General features: G+C 41.7%; 1 protein-coding gene across 3 annotated transcripts in view; it reads right to left on the bottom strand.

The window, feature by feature from the left end:
• LOC135218237 (nuclear migration protein nudC-like) overlaps positions 1–25,412 on the bottom strand; it is a 522,861-nt gene that overhangs the window by 426,940 nt on the left and 70,509 nt on the right. For all 3 annotated transcript variants that reach the window (XM_064254394.1, XM_064254393.1, XM_064254391.1), the window contains exon 3: positions 11,834–12,037. In XM_064254394.1, the coding sequence (XP_064110464.1) occupies positions 11,834–12,037 (204 nt within the window). The remainder of the gene's footprint in view (positions 1–11,833; positions 12,038–25,412) is intronic.

Genomic DNA, 25,412 nt, shown 5'->3' with positions numbered 1-25,412 from the left:
TTGCCTCTAACTCAGTCTTGACGTCCTCTTGAAAGGCTAGTGGTATTGTCCGTGGAGTGTAGATTGCAAAGGGCTTGGCATCCTCTTTAAGGTGAATACGCATGGGCGGCCCAGTCATTGGCTTAAGTTGTGCTCCTTGATGAAACTGCTCCTTTGTCATTAGCACATCGCTATATTCCTTAAGAAAGTATTGCCTGGCTTCTTTCCGGTGACATTGTAGCAGGGGGTGGAGAAACAGATGTAGTTTCAGATGCTATAACTTGGCTGGCTGGCACCTGACTGGTTCCTACTGAAGTCCTGCTCAGTTTTCCTCTCTTGCATTTGACGCGGGAAGTCCCAGGGAATGACCCTTAGGTGTCGGAGGGCATCATAACACAGTAGGGGTGTTGGGAGAAAACTAAGGACGTCAATATACCCCTTGTATGATATATTACCATATGTCATCATGGCCTCCATTGATCCCAATACTTTACTTCCATGGGTGATCCATCAGCGTTGGAGAACTGCAATTCAGGGGGAGGCCGCAATTCCTCGATACCGATGCCCAGTGCTTGTAGATGCTGCACTCCAAACACAGTGGTATCTGCACCGGTATCAGGGATAACGTTGATCTTCCTGATTTACCGCCATATGCAACATGTAAATTGATAGGCGGTGAGGGGCAACCTTGAGGGCGTAAAGCGACTGAACGTATAGCTGGAGAAGATGTCTTGACGGTGTTCAATTTTTATTTTTTTTTCCTTTAAATCCTTCGACTCCCTAGTTCCCTTTGACTTTTTCTGTGCACAGCAAACATCATAGTGGCCAAATTTATAGCAAACTCGGCACTCCTTAGCCAATGCGGGGACATGCAGCAGTGTATGGGAAATGGCCAGTTTTAGCACAGTTCCTGCATTTGTGAGATGCTGCCTTACATGTGTCGCTATGATGCTGTTGACCACAATTCTTGCATCTGCTACTGAAAGAAGGGTTTTCTCCTCAAGTAACTTTCTTATGTTGTGGCGCTTAGCAGCAACCTTCTTTTGCTTCTTGTAGTTTGACACAGCACGTACTGAAGTCTGTGGAGCCTTTAGCTCAGTCGTTGTCTTCTTTGCAGCTTCAAAAGCCTGCAAGTTAGCTTTACTTCCTCAAGTGTTGCTGTAGTTGGCATGCTGATGAGCTTCTTGTGAGTTCTTCATTCCTTATGCCAACCAAAATGGCGTGTTTTCATTGCGACTCCACGCAGTTAACGCCTTTACACAAATCAACCTCCTCCGAGGGAGAGCCTGTTTGTAAACCGAACGAAAAAAATTCCGTTTTAAATGAACTTCGGCCATTTCTGCTTGCTTACATTGTTTTTTTTTTTTTTTTTACGCCATCTTTGTTATCTTTCAATAGATAGTTAATATAGGGCTTCACTGAAAACACTTGCGTAAAAGCTAAACGGCGAAGTGCCTCATTCTGCTGACCCTTTATATAAGTTTCAATTTGAGTTAAAACACCATCTAAAAGCATAGGTGAGTCTGGCGGAATACCCAAATTGTGCTCTAACAAGCGTCTCATCTCAACACTTAGGCATGCCCTTAGCTGTATTAATTGCTTAGGTTGTGGTAAATTATCCAAATCTACCATAACAGCATAATCATTCCATCCTCGCTTCCATTCTGTGTATTGTCTATAGGTGACATCGTGAGTTAATGGTGGAGGCAAATTTACTGTAACCTTAGGTGCTTGCACAGCTAAATTAGGCCCTTGGAGAACGCTTGCAGATGTAGGTACTGGTAAGGGGGCCCTATGCCATCACTTGCTTGAGGTACGGGGTGCCTGGGGCCAGTCATAGCTTCAATTAATGCTTTAAATTCTTCCTGATGCCTGACATTGTCCTCTTTTCTTCTTTCTTCATCTTGTTTTCTTCTTTCTTCATCTTTTCTATCCATGTATTCAAACATCTTGCTGATAAAATCCATGGCCGAAGGGGTTGATGAGGGAGAAGTAGATCTTGAATGTGTTGGAGATGACGTCATGTCGGCGGTGGTTGAGGAAGATGGGGAAGAAACCTCCAAAGTCTTCGGTCTCTTCCCTTTATCGTGTTTTGGCGGCATAAATAGACAATTCAAACGAAATAAGAGAAAATATCGCTTAGCGCCTTCAGTGTATTGGCGGCCTAAATAGAAAATTCAATCGAAAAAAGATAGAATATCGCTCAGCGCCCTCAGTAGTAACGTCACAATGACGTCACAAACGATAGCCAATCACCGACTACAATAGCTCTAGGTAACAGAGCAAGATCGGAGCTGGCAACACTGTAACTGCTGTGGTCTCTTGCGCCGTTGCACATACGGTGAACGCAAGTAGTCGCCCCTCAAACGCTGGCGAGTATGGGTGTGACGCTCTGTTCTGGCCTCTGCAGACGGCCAACGCACACTAGTCCTAATTTAGGTAGCCATCACGATATATTGAGTCACTGTAATAAAGCCCCAGCAATATATTGAGTCACTGTTAAAAAGCCCCAACAATATATTGAGTCACTGTAAACCACACAAGCTCACTGCCAATATGTACATACATCCAAACGAAGCTCGAGTTCACTGCTGCTTGGTAACTTGGTTACGATGAACACGAACACTTGGTCTTTGCTGCTTTGACCAAGTTGGTTGGAGAAGTTAATAACTGATCGAAATTTCAGTTATGGCAAGTCACTCACTGCGCCATCTTTGTTATCTTTCAATAGATAGTTTAATATAGGGCTTCACTGAAAACACTTGGCGTAAATCCTTAAGCCATATAATATGTGAAAATGATAATTATAAAAGTTATACACTGGAGGAGCTTTGAACAGTGGCGGGCTATGGCGTAGACTAATTGCAGTGATACCAGATACAGACAAATGAATAGTGCACCACAAAATGATATAAATGCTACATAATATTCCCTATGCTCCGATAATATTCCCTATGCTCCGATAAATATGAATAATTGCATTTACGTATTCCTAACACAACATGTATGCTAAATGTGCATTAGAAATACAGGTACATATTAATAATAATAATAATCATACATATAAGTAAATAATTGTGATAATCCATCACCTCCCCCTCCCCTTTGCGTTCAAAGAGCTTTATGAACGGGTATGGAGTCTAGGTGAACGTCGATACTCTAGGTGAGTGTCACTTTGCGGTTGTTGACTTGTAGCAGGGGCTACATCCTTCTTCTTTGGAGACTGTTGCATCTCATCCCGCAATTGTGAATTAGGGAGATGTACAGGGCGTAAGAAACGGCGGTTACGCCATAATATTCTTCCTGAGGGTAACTTCACTAGTAGTCTCGCGACTTGCCGATGCCCATTATAACGCCTGTCTTATCCATCGCTTAGAGATAGGGTCTTGAATCCGGACATTATCATCAAGCTTAAGTGGTGCCAATGGGTGTGGGTGTGCAATGGCTGTCATACCGTATTTTGGCTGCTTGAGAACATGATGCTACACGACGGTCGTATTCTTCTGCTTTCGCTTGCCATTCCTGCTTGAATGATGATGCATGGGCTGGGACACATGATCGGAGGGCTTGGCCATATAATATTTGTGCTGGAGAACGGCCAGCATAGTTAGGTAGTATTCCGTATCTCCAACAATCCTCTGTCAAAGTCTTCGGTGTCGATATTCCCAGAAGGTGCTACCTTTAGGATAAAATGTTTGACCTTCTTTACAGCTGCTTCAGCATGGCCATTGCTTTGGGGATAGTGGGGTGTGGACATCACATGTTGAACACCCCATCTGCCCAAAAAATTTTTGAATTCAGAGCTGGTGAACTGAGGTCCACCATCTGTCATCAGCCTTACAGGAACACCTAAGTCTCGGAAGATGTGGCTGAAGTGTCGTGTCGTTGCTTCTGCTGTAGTATTAGTACCAAATTTTACCTCTACTGGCCATCCAGATAAGCCTGACTACCTACACGTGGAAAGATTTCTCAGCAACACTGAAGAAATCAGCCGATACTGATTCGAAAGGATGAGAGGGGTTCTCGTTGCATAACCACGGCTCCTGCTGTTGACTTGCTGCATTATCTGACATGGCTCACAGGCGTGGACCGTATTTTTGTTTATATCTGAATTATACCTGGCCAATATTACAGTCTGTTTTAGCCCGACGCTTAGTTGCCTCCACACCACGATGGCTGTCATGAAGGCGTGTTAAAATATTGCGTCGCATAGCTGAGGGAACCACTATTCGGGCTCCGTACAATACAAGGTCATCACGGTGTAAATAATTCCTCCCTTATTTTCCAATAGGGTAGTATGTCATTGTGGAGATCGTAGCGGTGACTGGGGAATCCATTGGCCAAACGTTTCCTGGGAAGGAGGGGTTCCTTTGTGTATGGGGGGTCCTCACGTGCTGCGGTGCGAATTTCTTCCAAGGTAAGATCTTGTGTAGTTGATGTCTTCACCTCTGAAATTGCGTTGACGGTCTTGGCTATTACACTCCTTAGGAAAGATGGGTTTCACTATTTAGCATATCATCCTCAGACGTTGGGAGGCTCACAGGAGAAAACGTGAGAGGGCATCAGGGATGCAATGTTCCTTGCCCTTACGCCACACTGCAGTGAAGATATATGGTGAAACTTTCTCTTTTAGAGGCTTGTAGACGTGTGTTTCCACTGCATCCAAAGTATATGTATTCAAGATGGGTAACCAGGGGTCTATGGTCAGTCACCAATGTGAAATGGGGGTAATCCAAGTAAGAAATGACGACATTTAGTCATAGCCCAAACTGAAGCTAAACATTCCAACTCAATGGTGGCCCATCTAGTTTCTGCATCAGCCAAAAATCGTGAACCACACTGGACCAAGCGGAAATGGCCTTCCCCGTGGTCTTGCAGAAGGGCATATCCTAAACCATATAAACGAGAAGCATCCGTTTGCAGTATAGTGGGGGCACGTCGGGTCAAAATGAGCTAGCACAGGTGGCTGAGAGAGAGCCTTTTTAAACACTGGCAAAGGCAGCATCGTGATCTGCCGTCCACGTAAAGGATCTCTTGGGGCTCATTAGTGGTCGAAGTGGATCTGCTGCAGCTGCAAGATTGGGTGAAAAATCTGTCAACTGGTTAGTAAGGCCAATGAATGACCTTAAATCTGTCAGTTGCTGGCTTCGGGAACTCTGATATAGCTCGAACCTTTCTCCTTATCAGCTGCAATTCCATCTTCAGATAATGTGTATCCACAAAATGATACAGCAGGGCTAGCAATGATAAACTTTCTGGCATTTAAACGTAATACCATGATGTCCTACCAACGTGACAAAACTTTGTTAAACCCTGCATAAGTGAGAATAATAATCCCTATCATATACAAGAATGTCATCCACCACCTTAACACAATTTTGGATGCCTTGAAGGGCAACATCACCTCTCCTGCAGTAGGCATCTCCTGAGGCGCTGAATCCCATAGGAGAACGACGATAGCGATACCGACCATAGGGCGTGATGAATGTTGTAAGGGCTTGGTCTTCCTCTGCTAGTGGGATCTGCCAATACCCACACAATGCATCCATAGTGGAGAATACCTGGAAGTAGGATTGAGGCTCCTAATTGCACTAAACGGTGATGGTGAAGGATGGGCTGGCCTTTGCACCTGTGAATTTAACTTGCTTAAATCTGTGGTGACACGAACACCACCTGTAGGTTTGGGCACAACCAATAAGGGGTGACACCATGGGGACGGCTGATCCCCAACAGGTTCAATGATACCTTGTGCTACCATTGCCTCTAACTCAGTCTTGACGTCCTCTTGAAAGGCTACGTGGTATTGTCCGTGGAGTGTAGATTGCAAAGGGCTTGGCATCCTCTTTAAGGTGAATACGCATGGGCGGCCCAGTCATTGGCTTAAGTTGTGCTCCTTGATGAAACTGCTCCTTTGTCATTAGCACATCGCTATATTCCTTAAGAAAGTATTGCCTGGCTTTCTTCCGGTGACATTGTAGCAGGGGGTGGAGAAACAGATTGTAGTTCAGATGCTATAACTTGGCTGGCTGGCACCTGATTCTAGATCCCTATGAAGTCCTGCTCAGTTTCCTCTCTTGCATTTGACGCGGGAAGTCCCAGGGAATGACCCTTAGGTGTCGGAGGGCATCATAACACAGTAGGGTGTTGGGAGAAAACTAAGGACGTCAATATACCCCTTGTATGATATATGTATTACCATATGTCATCATGGCCTCCATTGATCCCAATACTTTACCTTCCATGGGTGATCCATCAGCGTTGGAGAACTGCAATTCAGGGGAGGCCGCAATTCCTCGATACCGATGCCCAGTGCTTGTAGATGCTGCACTCCAAACACAGTGGTATCTGCACCAGTATCAGGGATAACGTTGATCTTCCCTGATTTACCGCCATATCAACATGAAAAATTGATAGGCGTGAGGGGCAACCTTGAGGGCGTAAAGCGACTGAACGTATAGCTGGAGAAGATGTCTTGACGGTGTTCAATTTATTTTCCTTTAAATCCTTCGACTCCCTAGTTCCCTTTGACTTTTTCTGTGCACAGCAAACATCATAGTGGCCAAATTTATAGCAAACTCGGCACTCCTTAGCCAATGTGGGACATGGCAGCAGTGTATGGGAAATGGCCAGTTTTAGGACACAGTTCCTGCATTTGTGAGATGCTGCCTTACATGTGTCGCTATGATGCTGTTGACCACAATTCTTGCATCTGCTACTGAAAGAAGGGTTTTTCTCCTGCGAGTAACTTTTCTTAGGTTGTGGCTGCTTAGCAGCAACCTTCTTTTGCTTCTTGTAGTTTGACACAGCACGTACTGAAGTCTGTGGAGCCTTTAGCTCAGTCGTTGTCTTCTTTGCAGCTTCAAAAGCCCTGCAAGTTAGCTTTACTTCCTCAAGTGTTGCTATAGTTGGCATGCTGATGAGCTTCTTGGTGAGTTCTTCATTCCTTATGCCAACCAAAATGGCGTGTTTCATTTGCGACTCCACGCAGTTAACGCCTTTACACAAATCAACCTCCTCCGAGAGCTGTTGTAAACGAACGAAAAAATCCGTTAATGACTCGCCTTCTGCTTGCTTACATTGCGCCATCTTTGTTATCTTTCAATAGATAGTTAATATAGGGCTTCACTGAAACACTTGCGTAAAAGCTAAACGGCGAAGTGCCTCATTCTGCTGACCCTTTATATAAGTTTCAATTTGAGTTAAAACACCATCTAAAAGCATAGGTGAGTCTGGCGAATACCCAAATTGTGCTCTAACAAGCGTCTCATCTCAACACTTAGGCATGCCTTAGCTGTATTAATTGCTTAGGTTGTGGTAAAAATTTATCCAAATCTACCATAACAGCATAATCATTCCATCTCTGCTTCCATTCTGTGTATTGTCTATAGGTGACATCGTGAGTTAATGGTGGAGCAAATTTACTGTAACCTTAGGTTTGCTTGGCACATCTAAATTAGGTCCCTTGGAGAACGCTTGCTAGATGTAGGTACTGGGGTAGGGGGCCCTATGGCCATCACTTGCTTGGAGGTACGGGGTTGCCTGGGGGGCCACGGTCCCAATAGCTTCAATTAAAGTGCTTTAAAAAATTCTTCCTGATGCCTGACATTGTCCTCTTTTCTTCTTTCTTCATCTTGTTTTTCCCGTGTTTTCGTTTCTTCATCTTTTCTATCCATGTATTCAAACATCTTGCTGATAAAATCCATGGCCGAAGGGGTTGATGAGGGAGAAGTAGATCTTGAATGTGTTGGAGATGACGTCATGTCGGCGGTGGTTGAGGAAGATGGGGAAGAAACCTCCAAAGTCTTCGGTCTCTTCCCTTTATCGTGTTTTGGCGGCATAAATAGACAATTCAAATGAAATAAGAGAAAATATCGCTTAGCGCCTTCAGTGTATTGGCGGCCTAAATAGAAAATTCAATCGAAAAAAGATAGAATATCGCTCAGCGCCCTCAGTAGTAACGTCACAATGACGTCACAAACGATAGCCAATCACCGACTACAATAAGCTCTAGGTAACAGAGCAAGATCGGAGCTGGCAACACTGTAACTGCTGTGGTCTCTTGCGCCGTTGCACACACGGTTGAACGCAAGTAGGTCGCCCCTCAAACTCTGGCGAGTATGGTGTGTGACGCTCTGTTCTGGCCTCTGCAGACGGCCAACGCACACTAGTCCTAATTTAGGTAGCCATCACGATATATTGAGTCACTGTAATAAAGCCCCAGCAATATATTGAGTCACTGTTAAAAAGCCCCAACAATATATTGAGTCACTGTAAACCACACAAGCTCACTGCCAATATGTACATACATCCAAACGAAGCTCGAGTTCACTGCTGCTTGGTAACTTGGTTACGATGAACACGAACACTTGGTTCTTGCTTGCTTTGACCAAGTTGGTTGGAGAAGTTTAATAACTGATCGAATTCAGTTATGGCAAGTCACTCACTGCGCCATCTTTGTTATCTTTCAATAGATAGTTTAATGATAGGGCTTCACTGAAACACTTGCGTAAATCCTTAAGCCATATAATACGTGAAAATGATAATTAGTTAGTACCACTGGAGGAGCTTTGAACAGTGGGGGCGGGCTATGGCGTAGGACTAATTGCAGTGATACCAGATACAGACAAATGAATAGCGCACCACAAAATGTATAAATGCTACATAATATTCCCTATGCTCCGATAAATATGAATAATTGCATTTACGTATTCCTAACACAACATGTATGCTAAATGTGCATTAGAAATACAGGTACATATTAATAATAATAATAATCATACATATAAGTAAATAATTGTGATAATTCATCAAAGAGAAGCACTCACGCAGGACACTTTTTCTATAGCGGTCCCTAGCAGTCTGAGGCGATACAGATCCTGCCGAAGGGACGCCTGATCGGTGGGGAATCTCCACAACCTCCGTAAGGCTTTCGACTTTCCTTCTCCTCTGGGCCAGGGAGCTTGGAAGAGGTCTAGACCTGGGAGCGTCCACTACACTGGGGACACTTACATCACTAGAAATATCACCTTCACTTTGCTTACCTTCCAAAGCCGCCATTTTTTCTTGCATCCTTTGAAGGGAAGCTTTCAGGTCTGCAATTTCCGAAGCCGAATCTGTAGGATTTGCAAACTGTGATCGGCCTGATACAGAGGGAGAATAATTATGAGGAGAAGAAGCTACAGAACTAGATAAAGGTTCATTAGATCTAGATCTACTAAGGCTTTTAGAAGCCGCTTTCCTCACTCTCTCTCTCTCTAACTTCTTCAAGTAAGAAGTTAGTCTTCCATTCTTCAGCACTCAACCTTTCACATTCATTACAGGTGTTAGCAAAAGAACATTCAACAACTCTACAACGTCGGCATACAGTGTGAGGATCTACCGAAGCCTTCGGCATCCTCATCTTGCAGCCTTCATTCACACACACTCTCACACCAACACTTGAGTCAGACATTTTAAAGAAAAATCCAAAGCCAAGTTAAAAAACAATTCCACGATAGCGAATGGGCCAAAAACAAAAACGATCCAAGTACGTCACAAAAGTCGGTCGAAAGAAGATCAATTGCGTTGAAAAAAGAATTCCAGTCAGGAGGTAGTAACAACAATGTTGACACCACCGGCGACAGAGAAAATCTGATAGAAAACGGGAATGGTTCCTAGTCCTGCCACCCAGGGCAGGGCAGTAGATCACCTGACCTACCAGTAGCGAGTGCCGCGAAATTTGAATTTCTGTCGGGGACGACGGAGTCTATAGCTAAGTATATATCTGACAGGGAAGTTGAATGTATGAAAATGATATTTTCATAATAAAATAAATTTTTGAACATACTTACCTGGTAGTTATATACATAGCTGACATCAAGGACGTTAGCTATGTATATAACTACCAGGTAAGTTAGATGTTTAAAAACATTATTTTTAATGAGTCTGGCCTCAGGCGCCAGAATATCTGAACTGTCGGCTCTCTCTAGAGAACCAAACCATATTGATTTCCTCCCGTCAGGTGAAGTTCTGCTCTCCTCAGATCGGAAATTCTTAGCAAAGAATGAAGACCCACAAAACAGGTGGGCTCCATGGAAGATTATACCTCTCACACAGGACCCATCATTGTGTCCTATCGTCACATTAAAATATTATCTGGGCAGAACTTCTGAAAAATCTTCAGGTCCTCTTTTTATTAGAGAAAAAGGCGGAACCATTTCCTTGAAAGGAATCAGACAACAAATTCTTTATTTTATTAAACAAGCCAATCCGGATTCAGTCCCTCATGTCCATGATATCCGGGCAGTGGCTACCTCAGTTAATTATTTTCATAAAATGAACTTCGAGGATCTTAACAAATATACGGGTTGGAAATCCCCGACAGTATTTAAACGTCACTATCTGAAGAATTTATAGGCCCTTAAATATTCAGCAGTGGCTGCAGGGAGCATTGTCTCCCATGATCCGGCCTAGTTTTGTAACTCTATTTCCTATTCTTTTATTTTGCTATTAATCTTTCTTTTGATGCTCACTCTCACCTACCTGCCTCGCTCGTAATCCCTGCCTGTCTACCTTATGTTCCGGTCTAGATTGCTCATCAACCCACTCCTGGACATGTACATAGTTCATAATTGTTTGCTTTTTGTATTCCTTACCTGCTGTTTTTTCCCAGGATAGTATGCTATTCTTACATTGGTTATTAAAACATAATTTTAAGAAAATTTTTATTTTTCCTTATAGTATATCTGTAAAATTTTGTGATTTACCAAGCTTTATGGCCAATTCTCTGATACTATTTCACCGGCCGACACAGGTCAAACCCAGAAAAGGGATTTTGACGAAGGAAAAATCTATTTCTGGGGGAAGACCTCTGTCGCCCGGTGAACCCATCCCTCTTCTCTCCTGATCCCCCACCCTTTAGCTGGCCCAAGCTTGGGTGCGTAATTCAGGAATGAAGCGCTCGGGCAGAAGTTATAGCAGTAGTGAGCGGAAGGTAGACGTAGGGTAGACGACGTAATGGCACCTATCTAGAGAGGGGTTTTGAGAGGAGTCTTCTAATTGGCAGAATATCTGTGGTAGTGGTTTCCACTCGCCCTTATCTTATACCGACACCCTTTATGGGTGAGCGAGCTGAGGTAGTAACTTCAGCATTCCATTTAGCTTTTTTCTCTGGTATATTTAGCATCTATTTATACCTAGAAATGTGTGCTACAGGAACATTTCACTGGGCATCACAGGTCTTCCCCCAGAAATAGATTTTTCCTTCGTCAAAATCGCCTTTGACTGCCTAACTTTAACTTGTCCTTGTGTTCATTTTTTGCTGCTTTACATCTTTATGTATGCTACAATAAGCTATACTATTATGACACAAAAATCAGCTTCCCATCCCAGAAAATAACTCTTAATGGCCTTTCAAAAGAAAAATAGGATTATGCCAGAATGAGAGGAAGCAAGTGAATCTGGGACACATGATTTGACTGAGGGAGAAATATAAGGATAAGAGCTTTGGGGACAGGCGTCACGAGGGCAGCGCGGATGGCACACTGCACGCATAATCTTAAAGATCAGATGATGAAATCTCCTTGACTATCCCTGAGAAAATGGGCAGTTTGAACTGCTAGACATGCAAAACTTTTGCCATCCTGAATCAGCTACCTAAAGATATGTTGTGAGTAGTGTTGAACAGAACAAGAGATGAATTAAATGTCTGGAAAATAGTTTGAGTTTTTAAATGGAAAAGTGAAACAGATACTATTTTAGTAAAGATAATGGTACTGTAGAGAACAGAAATGCAAAATCATCTATATGACAGTTATTGCACTGTGTACTATACACTTTTGATAGCTAAGGGAGTAAATTCATAAATAAAACTCACTTTGGCCAAATTTTTCTCTAGCTGAATGGCTTCCTCATCTGTCAATTCTTTTATCTTAGGTTGATTTGCAGCTTCCATCTCCTCCAGTTCTCGTTTTTTTCTCTTTTCTTGTTTCTGTCGTTCCATTTCTTCATAACTAGCTTTCTTCTTCTTTTGTTCTTGGAGAGCTAGGTCCTGATGTTTTTGAAATTTTTCCAAAACCATCTGAAAATTTTAACGTTAACATGAATAATTTCTGAGTTAATATTAATCACATTCATAATTACATTTGATACATTTAAGCTCCAAATATCCTAACACAAAAGTTTTATATTATGTATTCTATCATATAAAATATATACAAGCAACAAAGATGAACATTTCCATGACTTCACTATTTTTCCAGTTAACCCTTTAACGCCGATTGGACGTATTAAACGTCGATATACATTGTCTGTTGGGTGCCGATTGGACGTATTGTACGTCGATATAAAAAAGTTTTTATTTTAATTTGCGGAAAAATAGTTATAGGCCTACTAGGCAAAAACTTTTGAATCACACGCCTTGGGGGATGCTGGGAGCTCACGGATCAAGGCGTTGTTTTGTTTACGATCGTTACCCAGGCGCGCAAGCGCGAATTTCTTTCTTCTCGCACTAAAAAGCATCAGCGACACATCTCAAAAATTATTTCGTCACTTTGACATAATTTTTGCACCATTTTATATTAGCCGTTACATGGAGAATTATATATGAAAATGTGCGCAATTTCATGTAAAATACAACAAAAAACAACTCATGGTTGTAGCTTTTATCAGTTTTGAAATATTTTCATATAAATAACAATAAGTGCCAAAATTTCAACTTTCGGTCAACTCTGACTCTATGAAATGGTCGAAAAAATGATATTGTTGTTGTACAATAAAGTTTTGTACATACTTACCTGGCAGATATATACTTAGCTATAGACTCCGTCGTCCCCGACAGAAATTCGAATTTCGCGGCACACGCTACAGGTAGGTCAGATGATCTACCGCCCTGCCGCTGGGTGGCAGGAATAGGAACCATTCCCGTTTTCTAATCAGATTTTCTCTTCCACTTGTCTCCTGAGGGGAGGCTGGGTGGGCCATTTAATCGTATATATCTGCCAGGTAAGTATGAACAAAACTTTATTGTACAATGACAATATCATTTTTGTACATTCAACTTCCCTGTCAGATACGTATATACTTAGCTGATTGGCACCCTTGGCGGTGGGTAAGAGACAGCTAACTACTGAAATAGATAGGAAGACAACATACGTTGTAGGTAACATATAAAACCTTGGTTCCTATCTGTTTAGGCTGAAGACTTCATAGCTACTGCTTAGGAGTCTGCTTCACCTCAAGAGCCTCAGCGAGGATGTGACCTATGGCTAAGAGTTCTTGTGGGTCTGTCGATGGGGTCTTATCCACTTACTCGACAGAGCCTGATGGCATTTGTCAATGGGGTCTTATCCACTTACATGACAACACACCTTGCCTAATGGCATAATCAAGGAGTACAACACCGATCCCGATCACCTGATCCTAACACGAGGGTTAGTAATAAGATTGAAAGGAGTTATCCCCAACCACCTTTCAAGCAACCCTAAAAACTCAACACCAAATTTTTCTAAATCAAACTACAAAAAAAAAATTTTAAGGATCAGTCTTATCTCCTCTTCCCAGCACGGTATCCGCTGATACATAAGGACCCAGAGAGAAGCATTTCTCGTATGTCACTCTGACATCTTTTAAGTAATGGGAAGCATACACCGAGTTGCATCTCCAGTACGTCGCTGCTAAGATATCTTTCATCGACATATTTCTGTTGAAAGATAGAGATGTTGCAACTGCACGTACCTCATGCGCTTTTACCCTTAGCATTTCAAAGGATTCACCTTGGCACTTCATGTGTGCTTCCGTAATCACATTCCTGACAAAGAACGCTAGTGCGTTTTTTGACATGGGTCTCTTAGGATCCTTCACAGCACACCAAAGACTATGATTGCAACCCTGCAGCTACTTCTTCTTTTGAAGATAAAATTTTAAAGCTCTAACTGGACAGAGAGACCTTTCTAACTCCCTCCCAACAAGGGGAGAAAGTCCTTTAACCTCAAAACTTCTGGGCCAAGGTCTAGAAGGGTTCTCGTTTTTAGCTAGAAAAAGAGGTTGGAAAGAGACAACTGCAGAATCTCCTTTAAAACCCACACGTGAGTCTAATGCTTGTAGCTCACTGACTCTCTTGGCAGTTGCGAGGGCCAAGAGAAAAATGCATTTTCTCGTGATATCCCTGAACGATGCTTGATGAGGGGGCTCGAACCTATCAGATGTGAGGAACTTTAGAACCACATCTAGATTCCAGCTAGGAGGAAGAGAAGATCTGGTCTTGGAGGTCTCAAAGGACTGTATAAGGTCATGAAGATCTTTGTTTTCCTCTATTTTCAGGCCCCTATTCCTGAATACAGCAGAGAGCATGCTCCTGTATCCTTTTATTGTGGAAACCGCCAAGTGAGATTCTTCTCTCAGGTATAGAAGAAAATTGGCAATGTCGGTCACAGAGGTATTGGAGGAGGACAGCTTCTTCGACCTACACCATCTACGAAAAACTTCCCACTTCGATTGGTAAATCCGCATGGTAGAGGACCTGCGGGCTCTGGCAATCGCTCTCGCAGCTTTCCGAGAAAAGCCTCTCGCTCTGACAAGTCTTTCGATAGTTGAAAGGCAGTCAGGGAGAGAGCGGGGAGGTTTTTGTGAAACCTCTCGAAGTGGGGTTGTTTGAGCAGATCTGTCCTTTCGGGAAGAGATCTGGGGAAGTCCACCGTCCATTCCAGTACCTCTGTGAACCAGTCTCGAGCGGGCCAAAAGGGAGCGATGAGTGTCATTCTCGTCCCTTCTGAGGACACAAACTTCCTTAACACTTCTCCCAGCAGCTTGAATGGGGGGAAGGCGTAAGCATCTATGCCCGACTAATCCATGAGGAGGGCATCGATCGCTATGGCTCTGCGATCCTCCCCTACCGAGCAGAAGTTTTCCATCCTTCTGGAGAGGAACATGGCGAACAGGTCTATCTGAGGTTTCCCCCAGAGGGACCAAAGTTTCTGGCAGACTTCGGAGTGGAGAGTCCACTCTGTAGGAAGGACCTGGTTCTTCCTGCTTAGTCGGTCTGCTCTTACATTCTTTTCTCCTTGCACAAATCTTGTTAGGAGTATTATGCCTCGCTCCTCTGTCCAGATCAACAGAGCTCTTGCTATCTCGTAAAGGGAGAAAGAGTGAGTCCCTCCCTGCTTCCGGATGTACGCCAGAGATGTGGTATTGTCCGAGTTGACCTGGACTACCACGCCTCTGACGTCTGATTCGAAGTGCTTCAGAGCTAGATGGATAGCTAGAAGTTCCTTCGCGTTGATGTGCCAGGACACCTGTTCTCTTGTCCAGGTGCCTGACACTTCCTTCGTTCCTAGTGTTGCTCCCCAACCTGTCTCCGAGGCGTCGGAAAACAACACTAGGAGAGGGTTCCAAAGCGACAGGGACACTCCTTCGTTCCTCTTTAGAGGGTTTAACCACCACTGCAAGTGGGACTTGATCTCTGGTTGCAGGGGAAAAGAATCTGAAAGTTCCCCTATCTTCCGGTTCCACATTTTTTTCAGGTAGAACTGCAGAGGTCTCATGTGAAGCCTCCCCAGAGAAACGAACTGCTCCAGCGATGAAAGGGTGCCCAGGAGACTGAGCCATTCCCTCACTGAGCTTCGTTCTTTCTCTAAGAAGGCTGAGACTTTGTCCAAGCCTCGAGCAATTCTTTCTCGCGACGGAAACGCTCGAAAACCCTGAGAACCCATCTGAATCCCCAGATAAACAATGTTCTGACTGGGGATCATCTGTGACTTCTCGAGGTTCACCAGCAGTCCGAGAGATCTTACAAGATCCAGAGTCGTTTCCAGGTCCTCCAAACAATGCTGTTTCGATCTTGCCCTTATGAGCCAATCGTCCAAGTAAAGTGATATGTTCACCCCCTTCAGATGTAACCATCTTGCTACGTTCCTCATCAGGCCCGTAAACACTTGAGGAGCCGTCGAAAGGCCGAAGCACAAAGCCCTGAACTGAAAGATCCTGCCCTGTACCATGAATCGAAGGTATTTCCTCGATGCAGGATGCAGGGGGACGTGAAAATACGCGTCCTGCAGGTCGAGGGAGACAATCCAATCTCCCAGACGCAGAGCTACAAGAACCGAGTTGGAAGTTTCCATAGACAACTTTTTCTTCTCTATGAAACGGTTCAATGCGCTCACATCCAGCACAGGCCTCCACCTCCCCGAGGCTTTCGGAACGAGAAACAGTCGATTGCAAAAGCCTTGGGAGCGCGGATCCTTGCACCAGATCGATGGCCTCCTTCTCTAACATCTGATCTACAAGATGTAACAGGGATTCCCTCTTGGCAGGGTCTTTGTACTTCGCAGACAGCTCCCTTGGGGTTGACGTCAAGGGAGGTCTGCCTCTGAAGGAGATGAGATATTCTTCCTCCACAATTGATAGAGACCAAGAGTCTGCTTGTCTCACAGCCCATGCCTCTGAAAACTTCATAAGTCTGGCCCCTACTGGTGTTTGGAGGACTGGTACATCATTTTGTCTTCTTAACTGGTCTAAAAGAAGACCTTCCTCTTCTTTTTGTTCCTCTCTTTCTAGAGGAGGATCGACCCGATGAACTCCCTCGAAAGGGCGGCTGAGGGTTCCGTGACTCCTTCTTCACAGCAGGAATGGTTGGCCTCGTCTTCTTTGCTGATTGCACTAACAGATCTTGTGTCGCCTTCTCAGTGAGTGAGTGAGAAACATCTCTCACTAACTGAGAAGGGAAAGGCTGTTTCAAAAGAGGTGCGTACAGAAGAGACGACCTCTGAATGGGAGAGACAGCTTTCGTAAGGAAGGAGTTGAATACAGCCCTCTTCTTAAGGATTCCTGCTCCAAAGAGGGATGCCACTTCCCCCAATCCATCTTGGACCGCCTTGTCCATGCAAGCCAATACACTGTGTAGGACGTCGGGGCTTAGGAAGTCAGGGTCCTGTGTCTTCTTGGCCAAAGCCCCAAGGAACCAGTCTAAAAAGTTAAAAACTTCCAAGACATGGAATAATCCCTTGAGGAGATGGTCCATTTCCGACATTCCCCAAGTGGTCCTAGCAGATGCAAGCGAATGTCTTCTCGAAGAGTCTACCAGTGTGGAGAAGTCTGCCTCCGCCGAAGCAGGGAGAGCGAGTCCCATTGCTTCTCCTGTCTCATACCAAATGCCTCTCCTCCCAGAAAGCCTGGAGGGGGGGGGGGGGGGGGGGGGGGGGGGGGGGGGGCGGGGGGGGGGGGCAGGTAAAGACAGTTTTCCCCGCTTCCTCCTTGGATCTGAGCCAATTTCCAAAAGATTGTAATGCTCTCTTCATGGAAATGGTTGGCCGCATCTTCAAGAAGGAGGATGATTTTGACGTCCTCGTGCTGGTGAACAACGAACGAGGAGAAGGAGGGGCGGCAGGACTCAGAGAATCGCCGAATTCTTGCAATAAAAGGGCTGCTAAGGTCTTGTAATCTGAGAGACCTGCACCCTTATTGGCTTCAGAGTCAGAAATCTCTTCCATCTCTTGTCCAGTTATGTTGGGAGAAGAGTGAGCCACCGGAGGAGAGCGCCTCCTTTCGCAAGGTGAAGGGCTTTTAGCAGTACCAGCTCTATCCTGACAAGGGCGACTGCCGCCTGTGCGACATCTTGCGTCCCTGTCAGGCGAAGGCTGATCCTGCCAAACGCTCCTATCCATATCAGAGCCATCCTGACAAGGACGACGGCCGCCTGTGAGACATCTAGCGTCCTTGTCAGGAGAAGGCTGTCCTTGCGAAAAACTTCCAACAGTCCCAGCGCCATCCTGACAAGGGCGACGGCCGTCGGTGTGACATCTTGCGTCCCTGTCAGGCGAACGCTGATCCTGTGAAAAGTCACAAAGAGGAGACTCCCGGTTAACTTCTCTCTCAATATCAGATGAAGCTGGAGATCCTGGCGCCTGGCGCTGTCCGTATCGGGAAATATTCATCTGTGCTCTCCGAATCTGGCGATTTCCGTTCTAATGGAGCCTGGCGCCTGAATTTGTCCGAAGACCCTTTCCCGGAGCCCTGTACGTCCGCCGGACGGGATCTCTTGATCGGCAGGAAAGAGTCCTTTCTCTGAGGAGGGTCCTTCATTAGGACTCCTACCAAAGACGAGATTTGTTCTTGCATTTTCATTAGAATCTTCGTCGCTGAATCTTCCTCCTCCTTATCAGACCGAGGGGAAGGAGCTTTGGATGATGAAGGAGACTCCAAGCCGAGAGCAGGCGCAGTACAGGCTTTCTTGGCTCTCTTCTTCTCAGATGGCGGTCCTCTGGAAAACGTTCCGGACTCGAGTCAAAAGCAGGAGCCTTCCAACTTCTTTTGGTAGGTCGCGATAGATCGTCCGAACTCCACCCACGTTTATGCGATGATGAATCGGAAGATGAGAAGCACTGTTATAGGACGCCTTTCCAATGGCGATCCTTGGCAGTCTGGGACGCCTGATTGGTGGGGATTCTCCGTAACCTCCGTAAGGCTTTCGACATTCCTTCTCCTCTGGGCCTGGGAGCTTGGAAGAGGTCTAGGCCTGAGAGCGAGACAGAGCCAACCAGACGCACCCTCCACTGCACTGGGGACACTTTCCACTGCACTTTGCTTACCTTCTAACGCTTTCATTTTACGTTCCATCCTCATGAGGGCAGCCTTCAAATCTCCAATCTCCGATACTGAATTTGCAGAATCTGATAAGGGAGAAGGTGGTAATGCTGCATGGGAGGAAGCAACAATTACTTGAGAGTTAGGTGCTAAACTACTAACTGGCTCGTTAGAGCAAGACATACTCAAACTTCTGGAAGAAGCTTTCCTAGCCTTATCCCTCTCCAATTTCCTTAAGTAGGAATTAAGAGTCTTCCATTCCTCCTCATTCAAATTTACGCATTCATCACAAGTGTTAGAGACAGAACATTCATTCCCCTTACACTGCTTGCACACCGTGTGAGGATCTACCGAAGCTTTCGGTAGCCTCACACTACAACTCTCATTCACACATATTCTTAATGTATAATTAGAGTCCGACATTTCAAGAAAAATTCCAAACCAAATCCAAAAAACAGTCCACAAAAGCGTATGCCAAGCCAGAGATCCAATATGTCACCAAATAATCAGTCCAGAAGATCAACGGCGATGAAAAAACGAAAATCAAGTCAGGAGGTACCAACAACGATGTTGATGGAACCGGCGACAGAGAAAATCTGATTAGAAAACGGGAATGGTTCCTATTCCTGCCACCCAGCGGCAGGGCGGTAGATCACCTGACCTACCTGTAGCGTGTGCCGCGAAATTCGAATTTCTGTCGGGGACGACTGAGTCTATAGCTAAGTATATATCTGACAGGGAAGTTGAATGTACAAAACGCAATTGTAAGCTAAAACTCTTATATTCTAGTAATAATCAATCATTTACCTTCATTTTGCAACAAATTGGAAGTCTCTGACACAATATTTCGATTTCTGGTAAATTTATGAAAAAAACTTTTTCCTTACGTCCGCACAGTAACTCTTCCGAAAAAATTCAGAAATTTTTTCATCCGATTGTCGTAATGTTTGCACCATTTTAAATTAGCCGTTACATAAAGTTTTATATATGAAAATGTGTGCAATTTCATGTAGAATACAACAAAAAAACAACCCATGGTTGTAGCTTTTATCAGTTTTAAAATATTTTCATATAAATAACGATAAATAGAAAAAATTTGTCCTTCGGTCAACTTTAACTCAACCGAAATGGTAAAAAACTGCAATTGTAAGCTACAACACTTACACTCTAGTAATATTCAATCAATTACCTTCATTTTGCAACAAATGGGTAGTCTCTAGCACAATATTTCGATTTATGGCGAATTTTTGAAAACAGCTTTTTTTTACGTCCGCATGTTACGAATTCATGCATCATTTTGTGATAATATTTTCTCTGTGTTGCTTTGATCGTTTTACAATGTGTTATATACCAAAATGATCGCAATTTAGTGTACAATACAACGAAAAAAATTAACTCGTTAGCTTTAACCATTTTGCTCACAGCGCGATTTGTATACAATTATATATGAAATTTTTTTCGTGCTGTCACATATCCCAATATTTGTATATGATAATTATATTTTTTTTCATTTCTGATGGTTGCATACTAACCTTCAGGCAATGGCAAAAAAAGGAGCCAAAATTGAACTCTTAATCTTGAACACTAAGCGTGCTGTGATTTTTTGATAAAAACATTTTTTCCTCTTCAGCGCTCACTCGCGAACGCCACCGGCATACGGGAGACGATTTTTAAAATACCGCTTCGGCGTTTAAGGGTTAAACTACAGTAGTTACCCTAATATTAAGAACTTTTGTATAAAAAAAAATTATAATTGGCTGCATAACTGTACTACAAACAGATTTTAAACAATGTAAAAAAAATTTTAAGTATAGACAAACCATATTTCAGATAATCCTTTCAAACTTTTATCATGAATTTGTTAATTCATCAACTGAAATGAATAACCTTACACCAATCTTTTTGACAAAATATTTATTTTCTTAATACAGTGGGGCATCGCTTATTCACGGATCAGTATTCACGGATCCAGTTAATCACGGGTTTTTTCTTGGACCGTTTCTCATGTTACATCACTGGTATGAATCGCTGCATCACGGGTTTGTTGTGTTGCGTATGCGATGTTTTTCGTAGGCTAACCCTCGGCCGTGGTCCGATAACTACCAAACATCATTTAAAGACTCATATAATGATATTAAATGACAATAAAGGTAATAAAACCATTCTCACCTAATATATTATTGTCCTATCTTCGAAATAAATAGCCTATTCAAGGTTTATGTACGACGTTCATTGGTAGGCTAAGCGTAGTTGCAGTGCGATAACCACCAACGTACACAAACATTCACATTATGATATTAACTGACAATAAAGGTAATAAAACCATTCTTACCATATATATTATAGTCATATCTTCATAATAAATAGCCTATTCGAAGAATAATTCCACATCATTGCACTCAACTTATCGTCGGAGTGGCCAGCCACAAAATGTAAGCATATACCTTTTACCCTTTACGTACGAAAATGGTTTATGTATACGGTTGCGTTCAAAGCGACATTTTTTGTTTTGATAAACTTTTAGAAATTTTAATAGTAGTGGTAGTGATATTACAGTAGTAATAACATTAAGGCTAAAATTAATTCGAACTTCATTATTTTTTTGGCAGTATTCGTATATAACTTCTCTGAACAATGAAGTCATACAAACGCTATTTGTCATAGATTATCGTAAGTATTGCTGTTTGTTATGGCGACGAAGCGTAAACGAAATACATAAAAGCATTTTTTACTTATATATTATCGTCATATCTTCATAATAAAAGGCTATTCGTGGAGTAATTCCATATCAGTGAAATCAATTTTATCTATGCGAGGCCCTGAACAATGAAGTCATACAAACGCTATTTGTCATAGATTATCGTAAGTATTGCTGTTTGTTATTGGCGACGAAGCGTAAACGAAATACATAAAAAAGCATTTTTTTATACCTTTATATATTCTGGTCATCTCTTCATAATAAAAACAAGGCTATTCGGGTGGAGTAATTCCATATCAGTGAAAATCAATATTATCTATGCGAGGCCAGCTAGTGACAAAATGTACGTACGTATATGAAAATCAAATTATGGTAGCGTTCACAGCAAGATTATCTTTCGAAATTTTCATAGTACTATTCATGCTACGTAGTAATAATGTTTGGAATATACATAACATTAATTTTCTTACAAAATATTCATCGTTATTTTGGTAGTGGTAGTGAATAATAGTTTAGAATTATCTACATACACTGCATTGTTATGGGTTTGTGCCAGTGATAAAAAAACCAAAATAACGTTCTCCTTTAAGTCAACGCGTTTAGGAAAAACATGACATAGAATCGACTTTGCGACTTCGTTCACTTTGATATTTTTAACGATACAATAACTATCATTTGTACTACTAAAACCATCTTCACATAAGTAATTTTTCGTGAGATATGTGTTGTTACAAAAGCTAGCTTATACATAAAAGGCTTTTATAATTTAAGTCATCTTAGATATACATATGTACCCAAACTCATTGTGGGGAAATTTACTACTGTTTCCTCGGATATTGAAATACTTTAGCATCATTCAAACACTTTAATAATATAATGCATAAATACTAGGCTATACATATTTACATCGTATACAAATACTACATACAGTTATAATACACATACTTTTATATACAAATTAATCATATGAGTAGTGATCAGACGACAGCTGTGCACTGGACTACGTACGTACTACTTGGAAGATAAAAACAAACAAAAATTTTGTTGTGTTAGTCGCCGGGATAGATTAACATTTTTCCAGAGATTAAAGAGCTGAATTTTGTTTTGAAGGTATGTCAAACCGCGTTAGTAAATAGGTATCATCTTCTAAGGAATTTTTTTTTCTCTCTTTTTGCGGAAGAATCTTCAAGCCATTTTGCATTCAAAGTAATGAGAAGGAATCATTCTATTCTTCATGAAATCAGTAAAATACTTACACTAATAATAAAAACTAAAAAACTAAAACTACGTACTGTATGCAAAACACATACATCATCGTTAGCTTCGTGTGTGTAAACGTTCATTCTAAGAAATTACAGAGTAGTATAACTAACACCTGATTGGTTGGTTGGTACCATGGATATCTGTTATCCAATTGTACTGCCCTCTGCTTCGTTGTTTTATTTATAGAACATACGCCCATGGATGGCACTAGGTTTGAACGTTACCATGTTCGTGATTTTCTGACTGCTGACGGCAAAAATTACTCAATAATTTTCTTTATATAATTATTCCTTCGTGAAAACAATAATATAATATCGCGGTTGACATACCTTCAAAACAAATTCAGCTTTTAATCTCTGGAAAAATGTTAATCTATCCCGGCGACTAACAACAACAAAATTTTTGTTCGTTTTATCTTCCAAGTAGTACGTACGTAGTCCAGTGCACAGCTGTCGTCTGATCACTACTCATATGATTAACTTTGTATATAAAAGTATGTGTATATAACTGTTAACTTTGTATATAAAAGTATGTGTATATAACTGTATGTAGTATTTGTATACGATGAAAATATGTATAGCCTAGTATTTATGCATTATATTATTAGTGTTTGAATGATGCTAAAGTATTTCAATATCCGAGGAAACAGTAGTAAATTTCCCCACAATTGAGTTGGGTGCATATGTTATCTCAAGATGACTTAAATTATAAAAGCCTTTTATGTAATAAGCTAGCTTTTGCAACAACACATATCTTACGAAAAATTACTTATGTGAAGATGGTTTAGTATTACAAATGATAGTTATTGTATCGTTAAAAATATCAAAGTGAACGAAGTCGCAGTCGATTCTATGTCATGTTTTTAACTTTAACGTATAGTGGTATGAAAAACACCAGTGTGTCGTAGCGATGCGTCATCAATATAGTGGTATGAAAATACCACATGGTGTTGTACCGATACGTAATCACAAAGTACAAATCCTTTTCCCGGACCATCCTCAGAATTTTAGACTCTTCAACTTCAAGATCGATATGGTAAAATATATTATATAGTCATACTTATTGTTAAAATTCACAAGTTGAACTGCAAAACATTATTATATTTTGATTGTTATGTACATATATTTTTTGTGTTTTACGGAATGTTTGTTTTGAAAAAAATAATACCTATTAGTGAACATATGGTATTAATTGTCCCACTATTTATTATAGGTGATCTTAATTATCTCACATTCATTTAACAGTATTATATTAATATTTATTTATAAATAAACTGTAATTAATAAATAACAATAATGAAAAACATAAAGGGAAAAAATGTTTTTGCTGCAGTAGTGGTGTTTTGTTTGATTATGCATCTGACCTCACATTTCCGAAATCTGAAAAATTCCAAAAAACCGAAACATCGGAATGTGTGTGTACTGCACATTTTTTAAACACGCACACAATGTCTACACATTTACTGCAAATTACAGTACGTACGTATTTATTCCTGAGAGAGAGAGAGAGATGAGAGAGAGGGGAGAGAGAAAAGAGACGAGAGAGAGAGAGAGAGAGAATGAGAGGGAGATTAAGGACTCCAAGGTGTGTTATTTTTACAATTATTTTATTATCTTGGGATTTTTTTTAATCTTGAGATTTTCTATTCAATTCTCGAGATTAATAAGAAAATTACCGTAAATTGACTAGCATCAGCACACATCTGAATGACTCGGCCATTAGCAGGCTAAACCACCAACCTTATGAACTTGCATGATACATGAGATACATGACAAAACACAAAACCACTGTTTTATTGGTGAAAATAGGGGGTTGCACGATATGGGAGATTGCACGTTATTCGAGTATATACGGTATGTGATTTTTTTAGCCTTTTATGGAACAAAATCTAGCAAGAAATTGCCATTCCCAGTTGGCAACACTGGCCTACAAACGTTTGTTTGTTGTTGTTATGAAATGTGGTGTGCGGCGCGTTCTTTAAATTGTACCCATATAAACGAGTTAATTATGTGGCATCCAAAAGCCCTGATTCTTTTACTCTTATGGGAAAGACGCCTAAAGGTCAGATGAAGGTTTTTACGTGGAATATACTAGTATTAACGTGTTGTGACGAAGGGAAGAGATGTTTCGCTGCATACTGTTGGTAGCATTATCGTTATTATATTACTGGATTGCACTGCAAAATCGTCGCCATCTTTTATCAACATAGATTGTTGGTGAGTACCCATATGATTTACATATTTTGATAGTTCTCTTACCACTCATCCTCTCTTTCCTTGTAAAAAAAAAAAGAGGCCCACCATGCGTATGTAGGCTTCTAGCTGTAATCCCTAGGCTAGTAGGCTACATATGTACAGTAGTACATATACTACATTTATTTTTTAAGGCTAATTTTGTACAATAACTTTAAAACTGTCTTGAATTTAGTTTTAGGTGATAGTTGAAAACATATTTGGTGTTTGAACTAAAGTAGGCAGTTATAAACATTGGAATAGTGGTCTTGGGTGGGTTAACTATTAAAGTAGGCAGTTTTAAGCAATTTTTGAGGGGGGTATCAGGATAACACGGGTATTTACTTATCACGGGGGGGTTCTGGGCCCTATCCCCCGTGGATAACGAGGCCCCACTGTAGTACAAACCTATAACTTATAACCCAATTTCACATGCAACAACACCTCAGATACGTTTCTTGTACAGAAAACAAAAATTCAGTCAGTAAATGCTTCTGAGCATGTACTATTGACAAGAAAAGTGAAGATACAGTTTTCATTAACTTTTGTTCATCAAATTTCCCATTTATTTTTACTGAAAAGACATAATCTCGCTAAATTTACAATAGAATATGAAAACACATTGCAAATTTTATCATGTCAATTAAAACGGCAAAACAAAACCATTCAGATATTTAAACACACGA

Source organism: Macrobrachium nipponense, chromosome 9 (assembly GCF_015104395.2).
Source record: "Macrobrachium nipponense isolate FS-2020 chromosome 9, ASM1510439v2, whole genome shotgun sequence".
In the NCBI taxonomy this organism is placed as follows: domain Eukaryota; kingdom Metazoa; phylum Arthropoda; class Malacostraca; order Decapoda; family Palaemonidae; genus Macrobrachium; species Macrobrachium nipponense.
This window is presented reverse-complemented; position numbering and strand designations above follow the sequence as displayed.